General features: G+C 37.3%; 1 protein-coding gene across 6 annotated transcripts in view; it reads right to left on the reverse strand.

Annotated features, from left to right (window-relative positions):
- NEK11 (NIMA related kinase 11) overlaps positions 1 to 16,368 on the reverse strand; it is a 241,161-nt gene that overhangs the window by 138,378 nt on the left and 86,415 nt on the right. For all 6 annotated transcript variants that reach the window (XM_032869712.1, XM_032869713.1, XM_032869714.1 and 3 more), the window contains 4 exons: positions 7,823 to 7,972; positions 7,651 to 7,729; positions 4,153 to 4,238; positions 1,668 to 1,787 (listed from right to left, as the gene is read on the reverse strand). In XM_032869712.1, the coding sequence (XP_032725603.1) occupies positions 1,668 to 1,787; positions 4,153 to 4,238; positions 7,651 to 7,729; positions 7,823 to 7,972 (435 nt within the window). The remainder of the gene's footprint in view (positions 1 to 1,667; positions 1,788 to 4,152; positions 4,239 to 7,650; positions 7,730 to 7,822; positions 7,973 to 16,368) is intronic.

Below are 16,368 nucleotides of genomic sequence, written 5' to 3' on the forward strand. Positions count from 1 at the left end.
TCATCTAGTATAGAAGAGGTAAATGTTATAGACCTGTTACTAAACTGGAAGAAAGATTTCAGTTCTTGTGATTACTGGTGTGCTAATTTAAATCTAGTTTGAAAAGTCACTGAAGAGCCCTGCTAGTTAATTTTTGTTTATAAAGTGGGTACATTACATCCCTTCTGACAATAGAGTCGTTTTCTAGCTAAAACACATGACTGTGCTCAAATTTTAGAAAAAAATGATTTAAAACAATTCCATGCAACTCATTCATAAAATTAAGACCAAACTTTATTTATAACCATTGACTTTAAATAAGAAACATACTGAATGTCATGTGGAAGATCTATGACTTTGTGTATAAAAACGTTTTAAAATGAAACATAATTTGTGATGTGCATGTACATTATTAAATTGCCTTTTTGATCTGTTCCTATCAGAGATTTAATTTTCCTTTTAGCCTCAAACAATGACAAGAGACATGGTACCCTAGAAATACTGCTATTCCTAAAGCCTTAGAAATAGATCCAGGACTGTTAATTGATACAATGACTCAAGCAATTTATGTAAATATATTTTCTCAGTCAAACCCACACTCAGTGGTGCAGTGGTTTGCAGAAACCAGCTTGTACTGGTTCCTAACAGCAGATTGTGTATGTATCTTCCAACTGAACATTTGATGATACCACATTGGTAGCTTGAAATTGGCCACTGCAGGAATATTTACACCTCCCAGCCCCACAACCCCAGAGGTGGTGGTTGTTAAACATTTACCAGCACACAACCGCCCATGGTGCACTTCGACAGAAATCTTTTTCCACACTGATTAAAGAAAGCATGTGTTAAGGGGAAAGAAGTAGTCTCACAGATTCTCACTTGGTTCCAAATGATACGCACTGTAAGTGCAAGAATACCTCCAAAGCCTTTTTCGGATATGTTACCAAGGTCACAAAATGAACAGATTTGAGTTTCAGGTCTTTTCTGTCTCCTTAGCTCTTAGCTGGGGCTTCTAAGCTACCAAAAAGTTGGCTGAGAAAGGAGAAAAATTAGGAGACTGGATATCTTACCAACGGAAAAATCTTTGAGAAACTGGGAGTCTAGGGCTTTTTGGAATCTCCCCCTTTTCCTGTAAATACTTGAATTAGCAGCGATATTGTCCACCAGCAGGGTTGCCCAGAGCATAGGTTTTCAAATGGCTTCACTTGACGGAGCAGAGCTGTGTCTGGACTGCTTTCTAAAGCCAACAATTGCCTGCGGTACATTCTTCTCCCCATACACCCGTTAGGTCTCCTGGCAGAGGGGGTACAGCAAATATCTGGGGAGCGAGGACACAGAGTGAAGCCGCTCTTTTCACCCTCTCACCGGGGTATATTTAGGACGTGTCAGCAGCAACAAGGCTTATTTGGCGGCTGACTCTATATTTTCATCATTAGTAACCTCCCTGACATTCAGTCTTTCTTTGCACACAAGACCGAAAGCCTGGCAATAATAATGGCTGGCAAACGGTAACTATCTATGGCTGAAGAACCATCTTTTGAGGGGACAAGTAAGTGAAGAAACAAAGAAATATATAATGCCTATGTGCATTTTGCTTTCCTGTTTGGCTTTGGCTTTTCTTCAGTCAATTCCTTTGGAGCCCTGGGAAGTGGCCAGAGCACAGGGTACCCCAAGGAAGGGCAGCTTACTTCAGCTTCCGGGCCTTCTCATCAGCTGCCTGGAGCTTCCTCAGCCGCATCCTTTCTCTTGGTGTCATTTTCTGCACTTCAGACAGCGCCTGCAGAGTCTGCAGGTGGATCTTTTTTTGCCTATAAATAATAAAGATCCCCCACATGCAACTCATTCCAAACACGCTCAGAAAAATTAAACAAATATTTTACAGAAGTATCATTACACTACTGATGGGGAAAGCATCTCGAGACAGGCCAGGCAAAAACTAATAAACTCAGGGTGGGTAATGAGCCAACCAGGACTATGGTTAATTGGTAATATTTTTCAAATTAGACTTTTGTTTAAAAACAAATTAAGTACTTTCTAAATTTCTGCTATTTCATGGCCTATGACTGGTTTTTATAATGTAAGACAAATTAGAATCTTGGCCATCAAAGAGTAAATGTACTGGTGCTAATTCAACCCTGTGGATAGGATTTAATCTTTGGAATCAGGCAGGGTTTGAACCCCATCTCTACCCCCTCGTTAGCTCTGTAGCCTTGGGCAAGTTACTGAATCTCTCTGAAGCTCCAGTTTCTCATCTGTAAAGAATAAGATTTAGTATTATATGAAACGATGTATGTACAGTGTTTGATACATCAAAGTAACCCAAATGGTAGTATTGTAATAGTTAAATTTTGTTGAATATGTTGTATATTCTATGCTTCCTACAGCAGGTAAGCATGGCACAGTGGTTATCACACAGGTTAATAACATTCTCTGGGTTTGATTCCTAGCTCCCATGTTACATGTATATGCCCTTGTGCAAGTTATTTAACCTCCCTATGATTATTAAAATAATAATAATAATAGATAATAATAGTACCTAATTCATAGGGGTTTTGTGAATTTAAATGAGTTATTTCATGTAAAATGCTTATAAGAGCCAAGCACCCCACAAAATGTTAGTTAAAATTGTTATTTAGGAGCTTCTTTCTTCAGTTAAAGAAACTTGCTTACATTACTCGTGTGTTGAAACGTCTGCAATCATATTCTCAATGACATTTGTTTCTGTGCCTGACTCGGTTAGGGCCCGATACTGCAGAATCTCTTTTGCACTCAGCTCCCTCATTACAGAATCCTAGGAGAGGTCGCTCTTTCGTTTCATTCCCACTCTAATCTTTTTAATTTTGTATTAATTGTGTAACAGTAATGAACATTTGTATGCAGCTCTCATCCCTCTGGAAAACCGTCCACAGACTCCAGGGGAGATACGATTTTCTGGAATATACATCTCTTGTTTTGTAAAAGCAAACACAGCTCCTTGAAACATAGTCATAGATTGAGAAAAAAAGTGACAATTTGAAATCAATATTTCATAATGTGGAAGACCATACAAAGGATCAGCCTCTAGCACATTTTAATTGTAAGCACTGTCAGGTAATCAGTATCACATCTGCAGTACAAAACGGTAGTTAAAATTAGCCTGGTATTTTCCTACTTTCACACCTCAGTTTAAAATAAAACAAAATCAGAATTCCAAGCATTCTTGAAAGAATAATTAGCAACCTAAAGAAATTAGGTGATAGGAGCATGCCTCAAACATTAGCCCCTGACGTGCAGGGTATTTTAAATGGAGAGCATGCATTAAATGAAGACTGAGTATCTTTGATGAACCAGTTTCTTCTGTTTGAATGTGAAATTGGAAAACAAATACAGTGCACCTGAGAAAGCGCTGGACTGAGTGTCAGAGAAGCACATTTGTGTTATTTGGTCTTGATTAGGCTAAAGAGAGCTATTGTTCTCACCTACTGCCTTGCACAGCTCTGGGGAGGGGCTGCCATTCTCATGGGGTCTTTATAAAATGACATAGAGAGTTCCTCAGCAAATTATAGATTTGGTCTTTATATAACCCCTTGAGTTGTGCAGTCCACAGCCCGCACAGCTATACATGGCTGTTCTGAAGTCACTGAGTACTCTATGCTCTTGTATGGTATAGCACAGAAATTTTGATTAAGGTAGGAGAGAGACGTTACGTCAAGAAATAATTATGTTTATGAAAAAGACATTTTCTAGTTCATATGTATATCTCAGGGAAGTAAATTTTGGCTTATTTTCTATTGTCCTAGGACTTCACAGTGTTGTCTTCTCAATAGATACTCTGCCAGTTCCTGTTAAACAAACAACATGTGAAAACCATTTATGCTTAATATGGAAGGCTCACTAGCATAACTAAATGTTTGAGATATTAATTTCTCTACATACTTACAAGGCAACTGCAGAGCTACCCTGCAGATCTGTAAGCTGTGCAGTTGTTTAAAACTTTTATAATCTCAATTTGCTACCACCTGGGGCAAAGGGGCTTTGGAATGCCAAGTTACTGAAGCTCCTTAATTTCTTGGCAAGATTTCTGTGAATTCTAGGATACTCTGTGCAGTCAGCTTAGCACTAATAGATTTTTAAAGACAAATGCATTTAACATTATGCTCAATGGGCTTTTTAAAAACAAAGCAATTTACTTACATGGCATTAATTATCTGAGCAGCCTCCTTCTGACAATTCAAATTCTTGTCTTCCAGAGTCATTTCCGAGTATCTACACATCAGGTGCTGGAAAAAAAGAACAACGCTGACGTACTTTAAATACTCCAATTCAGGGATGAAAGGGCAGCCGACTACCGGGGGCCTTTTCTGATGTGCAGTGTTATTGACCACACCTGGGAGTTTGAAAACAAAACCCACTGGTAACTACTTTTCTTTGATAAATAAGATAGCTTATGCTGCAAAGTCTTGGGGGGGCAGTGGTTGTCAGGCTCCAGCTTCATCTGGCACTCACTACCTATTCTCTCACTCCCTGCTACCCACCACAGGCAGGCCTCTCCCTCAGCTCCAAGAACAAACAAGATCTCCTCAGTTTGCTTCTTTGGGTTCTGGACAGTGTCCCCACTCCCAGGACCAGGACTAGGCTGAGACAAGCGAGACACTCACCTCAGGTGCAAAACTGAAAGGGCACCAAAAGACTCAGTAACCAAGGGAAGTCATTTTTTAATGCAATATTATAAAAAATAAAAATGAATACCAAAAAGCCATGGAGAATACAACATGAAATGTTTAAATCTTGCCACTTGCAATAACATGGATGACTCTAGAGGGTATAAAGCTAGGTGAAAAAAGTCAGTGAGAGGAAGACAAATACCATGCAATCTCACTCATATGTGGAATTTAAGAAACAAAACAAATGGACAAATGAAAAAAGAGACAGAAAAACAAAAAATAAAAAAACAAAAACAGACTCAAATACAGAGAACAAACTGAAGATTGCCAGGCGGGTGAGGGGATGGGTGAAATAGGGGAAGGGAATTAAGACTGCACTTAAGGAGCACTGCTTCCTGCATACTGTAAGGACCTATTTAGCCAGAGGCTTCCATCAAGGTTAAAACAATAATGTTGTTTAACCCTTAAACTATCCCTGCTCCCCTTCCCCCAGGGGACGTACTTAAAAACAAGTCCCGGAAACCAGCCCCAGGTAACAAATCTCAAATACAAGGGTGGGTCAGGCGAGGTGGAGACATCCGATCAGTGGGGAGGCACATACTGTCTCCCTAGTTACCAAGGAGTATGGGCCCCGCCCTTTGGGCACCTTTTGGGCGCCAATTCTGACCAAGGTGATAGGCTGGTTCAAATGTCTACTAGGGTAAATTGTAATTCAGTTGGTCACCTAGCATGACTGTGCAGCTTTCTCCATGTGTTACAGTTTCATTGGCCACCTATGCGTGGCCAGGCCCAACCGCATTGCCTTTGCCCTTAAAAGCTAGTCTGTGAAACAGAGAAGGGTCGCCCTCTCTGTAAGAGATGCGGCCCTGGCCAGTCAGTTTGATTCTTGATGCTTGGCTGGAAATAAGGCTTTGCTTGACCTTCGCTTCATATCAGTCTCCTGGCTCCTTTAATCACGGACCCATTTGGGGGGGGGGGGGCATAACACATACAATTGGTGAATTGCCTTAATGTACACCTGAAACTAACTGCTAACTGATTAAAAAAAAGAAAATAAAAGTTTAAATAAAGACAGAAAACAAAAATAAAGACAGGATCCAACCCTGAACCTGTACCAGTCTACTACCTCACTTCCATCACCCTAATCCTAGCCCTGTTGGATGTTGCCTGTGAACCTTTGATATTTTGTTACCAGGGATTTTTAGCATTAATTTGGATTTTTTAAACATTGCACTAAAATGTTATTTATCCTGATTACTGAGTTTTTGGTGTCCACTCTAATTGTGCCCCAGGGAAAATGCCTCACTTGCATCATCCTAGTCCCAGCAGATCTCCTTGGATTCCTTTTAACTTTTTTTTTGGTCTGCTCACAGCCCACTTAATGTGCTTTTGATCCCAACAGTTAGCACCTATGTGTCTTTTCAAAGGCCTGCCCTTGGGCTAGTGGAGCTGGCTTTGCATAGTGAAAGTTACACACCAAGGGGACTTTTGGCACTTTCCTTCCTGTCCTGTTTATTACCCCCCACTTCCTCAGGCGCTTCTCCAGAGGGCACATTCTTGCCTAAGACCCCTCCCCTCTTTGTCTCCATCTAGAAACATAACCTGATTCAGGCCTTTGTCCCAGCTAATTCTCTGTGGTTCCAACCCTCTCGCAGGCTCCTTACGAGTCTGACTGCTTCCCACTATCTCACTGGTTACCTACTCTTTCTTTGACCACCAAAGACATTATTCCCTTCCCTTATTTTATAGCATCCTGCCTAGTGCTCCTGATAATGTGTAATTAGTCTTTCTTGGGTACTGGATCTTCTTACTAGCAGCCAAGCTGCAAAAGGACAGGAGCCATAGCTGTTCCTTTCCTTTCAGCACCTTCAGTACTGTGCTCAGCACTCCACTGATGAAGACACACCAAGTCAGCATCCTTGTTTCCTGCCAGCTTCGAACTGGATGCAGAGAAAATGTGTGACCATCTTTGAAGGTGAAGGACTGCTTTATGGGTCTACTTAAAACTGCCATAAAATTCAAGGAAATTTGCCTGAGGTAATTGTAAAAGCCTAAAAACAAACAAACCCTCCAAGAAGTACCCTTTGCTTTTTTCTTACCACAAGAGGTAGATTCTTCGCACCAAAATTTCTAATCTACAGGAAAACAAACTTACCTAATCGATGAAAGTATGATTAAGATATATAAGAAAGGAGGGTGTTGGGTCAGCGGTTCCGGAAATGCAAAAGGAACAACAGAAATGACCACCGGGTCTGCCATCTTCCAGTCCCGCCCCATCCCCTTCCTTAACCCTAGACTCTCCCGCCAAAAGGGTGTATGCCCAGGTCACATCTCCATAGGTAACCGGATACCTATGCAGGAAACAGGAGTATTATCAGGAGCCCTCACCCCATACCTTCTGATCACCAAATATGGATGTGAGTCCATGCGATGCCTTGGCCTTATAAAAGATCCCCGCCAACTCCCTCCCAGTGCGACTTCCCCCACTCCCCTTTCCGGAGTTGAGGAACCTCGCCCGAGGGTGCCCACCTCCTCCCTGCGCGACTTTCCTGACTCCCTTCTCCTGAGCCCCGAAACTTCGCCTTTAATAAATCTTGCCTTGCGCCCACCTTGCCTGGCGTTATGTTTACCTCGCCTGAGAAACTTTACAGAGGGGAATAATAAAGACTCCATGAAAACCCCAGATTTTACCTTATTAGTGATACATTCTTGTCCTAGCAGGGATACATTTACAAAGTATTGAGGTAAGATTTGTAAACCAAAAAGCTCTAAGGGCAGATGTTGAGTTTAGGCAGAAAATTACAACCCTAATTTCTCATATCTGGGGCTTTGGGGAATGGGAGTTCACATACCAGCTTTTGCAAAGAGATTGTCTGACTAATAATTTCCTTCAGCTTTTAAAAAAAAATCTTTTTCTCTCCTTTCTGACTGATTCTTAATGCATCTTATTCCCTCAGCCTATCTTCAAGTTCTCGAATGTATATAAATGCTAATACATGTTTCCCAGTACCCCTTTCATTTTAAATACCTGTAGTTGTTCATCAATGTAAGGGATTTTTAAAATTTCCATCGCAGATGGTCTCAGTGAAGGACTCTTGTTCAACATGCTGTAATGTTTAAGAAGAAAATTATTTTTCAAATGAACTAAGATAGAAGTACAATTTAAAATTGCTTCTGTGGCAATATATTTATTTCCATACCTTTCCATGATAGCATTCAGTTCTCTTGGATATCTCTTGGGGAGAGAAGGCGTGTCACCTTCAACGATTTTTAAAACAATGGACAAGAAATTGGAGCCAGTGAATGCATGATTCATGCAGCACATCTCATATAAAATGCATGCCAGAGACCTAAAGACAAAGTCAAAGAATTTAAATAAGGAACAAATGTCCTATTTTAAATCTGATCACCATACAAAACTTCAGATGTGTCATGGCATTGCTTATGAGACACTAACATACCCTTTGATTGTTTAAAAGCTTCAGTTCTATACTTTTTTTTTCATTTAAATACACATTTAATAAATAAAGAGGGAAAAATGAAAAAAAAAAGACCCTACAAAATATAAGTTTGAATGACCACTTCTTTGTCAGAAGAGAAACAAAACAACAGGAATATGTCTGCACACAGGAAGGCAAATAAACATTTGATCAATGTAGTAAGGAACCTCTATGAAGGAAAAATAAAACACAGCTAAATATCTTTCTAAGGTGGTTTTGTTAATACTAGATATGCAAAATAAAATTTTAATTTATAAGCCTAACCCTCCCTCAAATGTGTATCCAAGCATTTTGAAAAGGAAACTGGCATTCTTTATTACTTTTCTGAATAGAATCCATTTGCAAGTAGGGTGGAAAAGCAGCTACTTGTAGCTCACATTAAAATGTATAATTCTCCCTTTGAACGTATGAAGCAGAATATTAAAATTCTAGATCAGTCCGACACAGATTTGGATTAACCATGCAAATCAGTAACCTCTAAACCAGCAGAATAATCTTTTAAATAACTCAGCATCACTAAGAAAAGTAAGCGGGAAATTGCTGCCTGAACTCCGTATACTAAGAAAGAATAGTACTTCTACTAAATTAATGAATTATTTTTAATATTATGAGTATTATGAATTGTGTAACCAGCCAGGTCTCCTTTTTCATGTTCGTTGCTTGAAAAATCAGAAATAAATTTACAACCAAACTTGGGTAAGTTCTGTTTTATGTAACTTTTAACACTGTCCTACATTCTTATAAAAGGCAGTGCATGTATAAATAAATATATACATGAATACTATAATTTTAACCATTTTGTGGGTTTTATAAAAATGTGCACTGGTAAGAGAATTCTGGATATATACTGAATACAAAGAGATGTTTTTGTTTCAGTAAATAACGACACTAAAAAATTCCAGCTAATTGGTACTTTACATATTGTAAAGCACTTCCATACATAACCCAACAGAACCTCAAAAGTTCACAGTGACATGCAGCCACTCTATTTTTCCCATTTTATACAGAGGAAACTGGCTTTAAAAAGTTAAATGGCTTGATCAAGGTCAAAGGTATTTTTCCTTCCAAATTCTGGACTATTTTCATTACAGAATACTAGAAAGAAGGGGAATGTTAGGAGAAATTCCCTGATCATGACTTAAAAACACCAAGATCAATATAAATATTATAAATTATGAAAATTATTTGGAGCTCAATAAATTTTGTAACCATCTTTACAACTATTAATATGACTATTAACATGATGCAGCACATCTTTAGATTTCTATGCCAGAAAAGTTCCTTCAATAAATGTGAAATAAAGACTTTCTTTTTTAAGATTTTATTTATTTATTTGACAGAGTGAGAGACAGCAAGAGAGGGAACACAAGCAGCGGAAGTGGAAGAGGGAGAAGCAGGCTTCCCATCAAGCAGGGACTGTAAGGGCCTATTTAGTCAGAGCGATTCCATCTGGTTAAACAGTGATTTTGTTGTTTATACAGTAAAACTTAAACTGTTTTTACTTAAAAACAGTAGGGGACTTACTTAAAAACAAGCCCCGGAAACCAGTCCCAGGTAACAAAGCCCAAATACAAGGGTGGGTCAGGCCAGGTGGAGGTACCCAATCAGTGGGGGGGCGCATATGGTCTCCCTAGCTACCAAGGAGTATGGGCCCCACCCTCTGGGCCCCTTTTGGGTGCCAATTCTGACCAAGGTGATAGGCTAGCTTTCTCTGTGTGTTACAATCTCATTGGCCACCTATGCGTGGCCAGGCCCAACCACATGGCCTTTGCCCTTAAAAGCTAGTCTGTGAGGCAGAGAGAGGTCGCCTCTTTGCAAGAGACGGCCCTGGCGGGTCAGTTTGATTCTCAATGCTTGGTGTGAAATAAAGCTTTGCTTGACCTTCGCTTTGTATCAGTCTTGCTCCTTTGATTACGGACCCAACAGGGACCCTGATGTGGGGCTTGATCCCAGGACCCTGGGATCATGACCTGAGCCAAAGGCAGCCACTTAATGACTGAGCCACCCAGGTGCCCCAAATAAAGACATTTTTAGACAAGCAAAAATTGAGAGAAGTCATTGCCAGCAGGATAGCACTAAAAACAATCCTAAGAGGGAATTCTTCCACTTGAAGAAAATTGATCCCAGGCAGAAAGAAGGAATGCAGGGAGGAACAAAGAACACTATGAAAAGTAATTCTGTAACTATATATAAGCCAACATTAACTCTATAAAATGATACTAAATATATTGTGGAGTTTAAAATTATGTAGAATATAATTTTATGACAAAAATAAGGTGAAAGACATAAGGGGGTAAATGGAATTAAAGTATTTAAGGTCCTAGCATTACTGGGAAAGTGGTAAAAGTAGTGACTTTCATTAAAATAAGTTTCATTATACTAAGGCAAGGATGTATGTTATAATTGCTATGGTCTTCACCAAAAGAATAGTAAAGTAATGTATACTGACAACTTTATAAGTAGTAAGCTACTAGAAAGAAAAGAATCAAATAAAAATTTAAAATATAAACAAGAAAGGAGAGAAAAAGAAACAATAAGTGGTAATATATAGAAGACATCGTAAGATGACAAAAATACAAATATAGCATAATTATATTAAATGTAAATGGACAATATGTCAATTAAAAGACTATCAGGTTGGGTCAAAAATTATATACTGCTCACAAAAGCAACCTTAAATATAAAAACACAGAACAGTTTATAGAAAGAGGTATATTGTGCAAATATTTATCAAAATATTGTGGTGTGGCTATACTAGCATCAGAGAAAACAGACTTAAAGGAAAGAACCACTGCTAAGATTAAGGTGATAGACTAATAAAGAAATCAAACAATGAAGAACACATAACAATTTTAAAATCCAATAACTGTGTGTGTATGTGTGTGTGTATAAAGCAAAAATTGACAGAATTAAAAGAAAAATAGACAAATTCACAGTCATAATGAAAGACTTTAACATACCTCTCAATAGCTGAGAGAACAAGCAGAACAAAACTTCAACAAGAATAATTTAAACACAACTGCCAGAATTGACATAATTGACATACTAACATGAATGCGTCCAACAATGACAGAATTCAGATTCTTTTCAAGGGCACATGGACCATTTTCCAAATTGACTATACTTAAGATCAAGGAAGCCTCAACAGACTTCAAAGGTTGAAAACTGCAGAGCATATTTTCTTACCACAGTGAAATTAAGCTAGACTTATTAATAACAGAGAAAAAAAAACTACAAAATTACCAACTACTTGAAAATTCAAAAATATACATCTAAATAACTCATAGGTCAAAAAAATTCTAACAAAATTAGAAAAATTTAAAACTGAATATTAATAAAGGTACAAATATCAATACTTTGTAGCTAAAATAAATGATTATAGTAAAATTGAAGTATTAAATGCATACGTTAACAAAGAAAAAAGCTTAACATCTATGATCTAAGTCAGCTTGGGAAGATAGAGAAAGAATAGCAAATCAAGCCAAATAAAGTTTAGGGAAAGAAATTTTTGAAAAGTAGAAATTAATAAAATAGGCACAGATACAAAATAAAAATAAAAGATGAATAGATTTAATAGAACTCCAGTGAGACTGATCAAGAAAACAAGAAGAAAAAACCACACAGATAAACAATAACAGAAGCAGAAAAGTATACAACACTACAGACTCCATTGTTATTAGAAAGTATTAAGATGACATAAATGTTTTTCCCCAGTAAATTTGAAAAATGGGATGGAATGAACAGTTGTTAAAAAATATACTTACGAAACTGATACCAAGAAAAAATATAAAATCTGAATGGTCCTTTATCTATTATAAATAATAACAATAATTAATTTAAAAAACATTTGAAATAATAATTTAAAATAATAAAAATAATTGAAATATTAAATAATTAAACAATATTGAAAAAAATAACTTAAAAAAACTTTTTAAAAACTCCCCACAAAAAGAAGTCTCCAGGGTCAGATGGTTTTACTGGCAAATTCTTTCACATATTTTAGGAATAAGAACACTAATCTTATTTAATCTCTTCATTTTAACAAGTCCACACAACTGTGATATAAAGTATAACAAGAATAATAGAAAGAAAATTACAGGCAATTTTTTATGAACATAGATTCAAAAATTCCAAATACACACAAATATATGTATTTTATAAATACAATATGATGATATATTAAAAAGATAATAGGGGCACCTGGGTGGCTCAGTGGGTTAAAGCCTCTGCCTTCGGCCCAGGTCATGATCCCTGGGTCCTAGGGATCGATTCCTACATGGGGCTCTCTGCTCAGCAGGGAGCTTGCTTCCTCCTCTCTCTGCCTACTTGTGATCTCTGTCTGTCAAATAAATAAATAAATAAATAAATCTTTAAAAAAAATAAATAAAAATAAAAAGATAATATATCACCAAGTAGATTTTATTAAATTCAATCAATGGCATATATCTCATAGATGAAAAGAGAAAAATTATACATAGATGCAAAAAAAGGCAGTGGATAAAATTCAAAACCCAGGGGCACCTGGGAGGCTCAGTTGGTTATGCAACTGTTTTCGGCTCAGGTCATGATCTTGGAGTCCCAGGATCAAGTCCCACATCGGGCTTCCAGCTCTGAGGGGAGTCTGCTTCTCCCTCTGACCTTCTCCCTTCTCATGCTCTCTCTCTTGCTCTCTGTCAAATAAATACAATCTTTTAAAAAAATTCAAAACCCACTTGTGTTTTTAAAGATTTTTATTTATTTATTTGTCAGAGAGACAGAGCACAAGCAGGGGAGGGGCAGAGGGAAAGGGGGGAGCAGGCTCCCCACTGAGCAAGGAGCCTGACGCAGGACACAATCACAGGACTCTGGGATCATGACCAGAGTCGAAGGCAGATGCTTAACAGACTGAGCCAACCAGGCATCTTCCCTTTGTGTTTTTGAAAGAAGAAAACTCTCAGCACACTGGGAATAGAAGGGAACTTCTTCAGTCATTTTTTAGAGCTAAAAAATATATAGTAAATATTATTCTTATTGGAGAATATTGAAAGTTTATGCTTTTATTTTGAGATTGAGAGTAAGTATGTCTACTATCACCACTTCTATTCAATATTGTATTGAAGGTGCTATTCAGAATAAGGGGAGAAAAAAATTAAAAAAAATAAATATATGTATACACATAAGGAATATATATATAAAGATTATAAAAATATATTAAACTGTCATTAAGCATTTCAACATGGCTATGTATATAAAAGGTCATTTCAATAAGCCTGTGACAAACATTTAAAAAATGAAATGCAAAGTATCACTTACATTAACATCACACAATGTCAAATATGTAGAAATAAATCCAGTGAAAGATGTGCAAGACACTACACTGCAAACCACAGTACATCCCTAAAACAAATTAAAGACCACCTAAAATAGGGGGTGGGGGTGAAGAGGGAGAGATCCACGTAACTGATTGAAAGAGTCAACATAATGAAGATGACAATTTTTCCCAAAATGATCTATAGACTCAAATGCAAAGGGACAAAGATAGCCATGATAGTTAAGAACAAATTTGGAGATTTTGTATTAACAAATAGCATGATTCATTATAAACTTGCATTAATTATGAAAATGTGGTATCAGCAAAGAAGAAAAAACAGACCAATGGAACAAAACACAGAACTCAAAAACAGATCCATACATATTCAATCATTTGATTAATGCAAAGACAAACTGTACTATGATAGAGGAAAAAAAAAGATCTTTTCAACAAATTGTGCTGGGCCAATTGAATACCCATATGGAAAATAAAGTATGTGGACTCCTATTTCACACCATACACATGCACAAAAATCACCCATTTCAATGAAAAATAACATCAAGCTTTTAAATAAAAACAGGAGAATATCTTCCTGATCTTGGGGTAGGCAAAGACTTCCTAAACAAAATGTTAAGAACACTACCAGTAAGGTTATGGACTGATAAAACGAACACCATCCAAGTTATGAATTTCTATTCATGAAAGAAAACACATCACTAAGAGGGTGAAAAGGAAGACATAGAGAAGGAGAAGAAATTTGCAATTCAAATATCCATCAAAGACTGGTATCCAGAGCATGTAAAAAAATTAATTAATTAGAACTCCTACTAATTAATAAGAAAAAGGAGAGAATCCAATAGAAAAGTGGGCGAAAGACTTGAAGAGACACTAAATGGCCCCAAATCATGAGACGTTTGACAGTATTGGTCATCAGAGAAATGCAAATGAAAACAACAGTAAGTACCACTATACACTCATAAGAATGGTGAAAATGAAAAAGATGCTATCAAGTCAGTACTTGTTATACTACGAAAAAGGTTTTCTTAACAAAAAGAGAAGGAAGGGCTATTCATTAATAGTAAAATTTAATCATCCAACTAAACCAAATACTTTTATTTGTGTGGATACATGTAAAGTATTTGTGTGCTGTAAAATGCCCCAATATACTTAACTTATTTTCCCCAAAAAAGGGTCTAATTTGAACCTTGAGAATGTTTAAAATAGTAGAGCCACAAGGTCTACAAGATTTGCTAATTCTTAACTCTCATTGCATCAGTGAGAAAACCAAAGCTCAGAGAAAGAAAGTAATTTGCCCAGAAATGTGACATGTTAGTTAGATCAGCTTGTTTGGTGTTGGTACTGTTTTCATTCAGTATTTTTAAAAAATGTTTTCTAAAAAATTTACATTGACAATACCCTGCTATATAATCTAACATACATGCAATAATTTGAACACCGAAAAAAGGAACGAAACTCAGGTCCAAGGAGTAGAAAGGCTTATCAGTCCCTCAGCACCCACACACTGTCTTCTGAGGACTTAACTCAGCTCCTGTGGGCTGAGTCTTCTTTAGGGTTTGGGTTAAAAGCAGAACAAAGCCAGACAATCTCTCCTGGCTCTGACAGGTTGGAAGGGTTGAATGAGAGCAACAATTCTTGACATAGGACCTTTTGAGATGTCCCGGAAGCAGACTATTATCTCCACCAATAATACAAATGATCATAATAATGGTAATAAGGAAAATACTAGCTGAAATTTTAATGGTGTTTACTATAAGCTAGGCCCTATTCTATATTTCTTACATATATTAACTTATTTAATCATTCTATTCTCATAACAATCTTAATGAAGCAGACCATTCTTCAGATGAGGAAACCATTAAGATTAGGTCAGTTGTTAAGGTTCCATATTGAGTAGTTGGGGGAGCTGGGATTGCAACACAGGTTGTCTGGTTCTAGAGACTTAAACTGCATGCCATCCTGCCTCTCAAGTGCTGAATAAATCAGAGCATTTCTGATTAAGGACTCTTTTGAATTGGAAATGTCTAATCCTGATAGAAGACCTTCAGGCAGGGGCTGACTTTCCAAGCTTACTTTGGGTCCTATCCAGAACCATAAGCCACCTCCAAAGATCCCTGGGACCTAAGACAAGCCATGCAAGACATCAGACCATGGCAAATATAGAGCATAAAAACAATGAGAACCTCTGTGGCAAAAGGAAGGTTGGCAAGTTTGGCCATTTTTTTCTGTTGCTTGGCATAGAAAGGGGGTTAGTGGTCTATTAAGTACAAAGAGTTGATCACAAAGTAAAATCCTGCTTTTATGGAGACATAACCCCACCAAAGCCACATGTGATGGATGTATTAAAGTTATAAAAAGATGTGAAGTTATCTGGCTAAAGGAGTATAGAACAATTAGATGCAGGGGCTAACTCAGTAATCACTTTTGATACAAGACCATTCTCTTTTTTGGAAATCCTCTCGGCTTCACTGAAGGCATACTGCTTTCCATTTACCTGTCTCATTTTTATCTAGTAAGATTTACTTGCACTTGAGCACATGGAAAAGACTTCATTTATCAGCCAATGATTTATAGAAAGGAACCAGTTCTTGTCCTTGTGCACCCACCTGGAATGGGTATAATCTGATTAGAGATACCACCTGTCACTTCAGGTAAAAGATTTTTTATTATCCTATTACAAGTTAAAATCTATCTATTATATATAATTTTATTCTAGTAACTACACATCTGTGTACCCATGGTTTTAATTTTTTCCAATTTCCAACCAAACATTTCTATATGGGAATAATTACATAAACTTGAACTCATCAATTCCATTCTTTTTTGAGTATTTTTCTCTTACTTGACTCCCAGATCTTAAATCTGGTGATGTGAAAGTGGGGAGGTGGTTGGGGGGACTTTAAGGGGGATAAGTTGAAAAAAAAAAAAAGGAGAGGTA

Source organism: Lontra canadensis, unplaced genomic scaffold, assembly GCF_010015895.1.
Source record: "Lontra canadensis isolate GAN:19392208 unplaced genomic scaffold, GSC_riverotter_1.0 scaffold38, whole genome shotgun sequence".
Taxonomy (NCBI): domain Eukaryota; kingdom Metazoa; phylum Chordata; class Mammalia; order Carnivora; family Mustelidae; genus Lontra; species Lontra canadensis.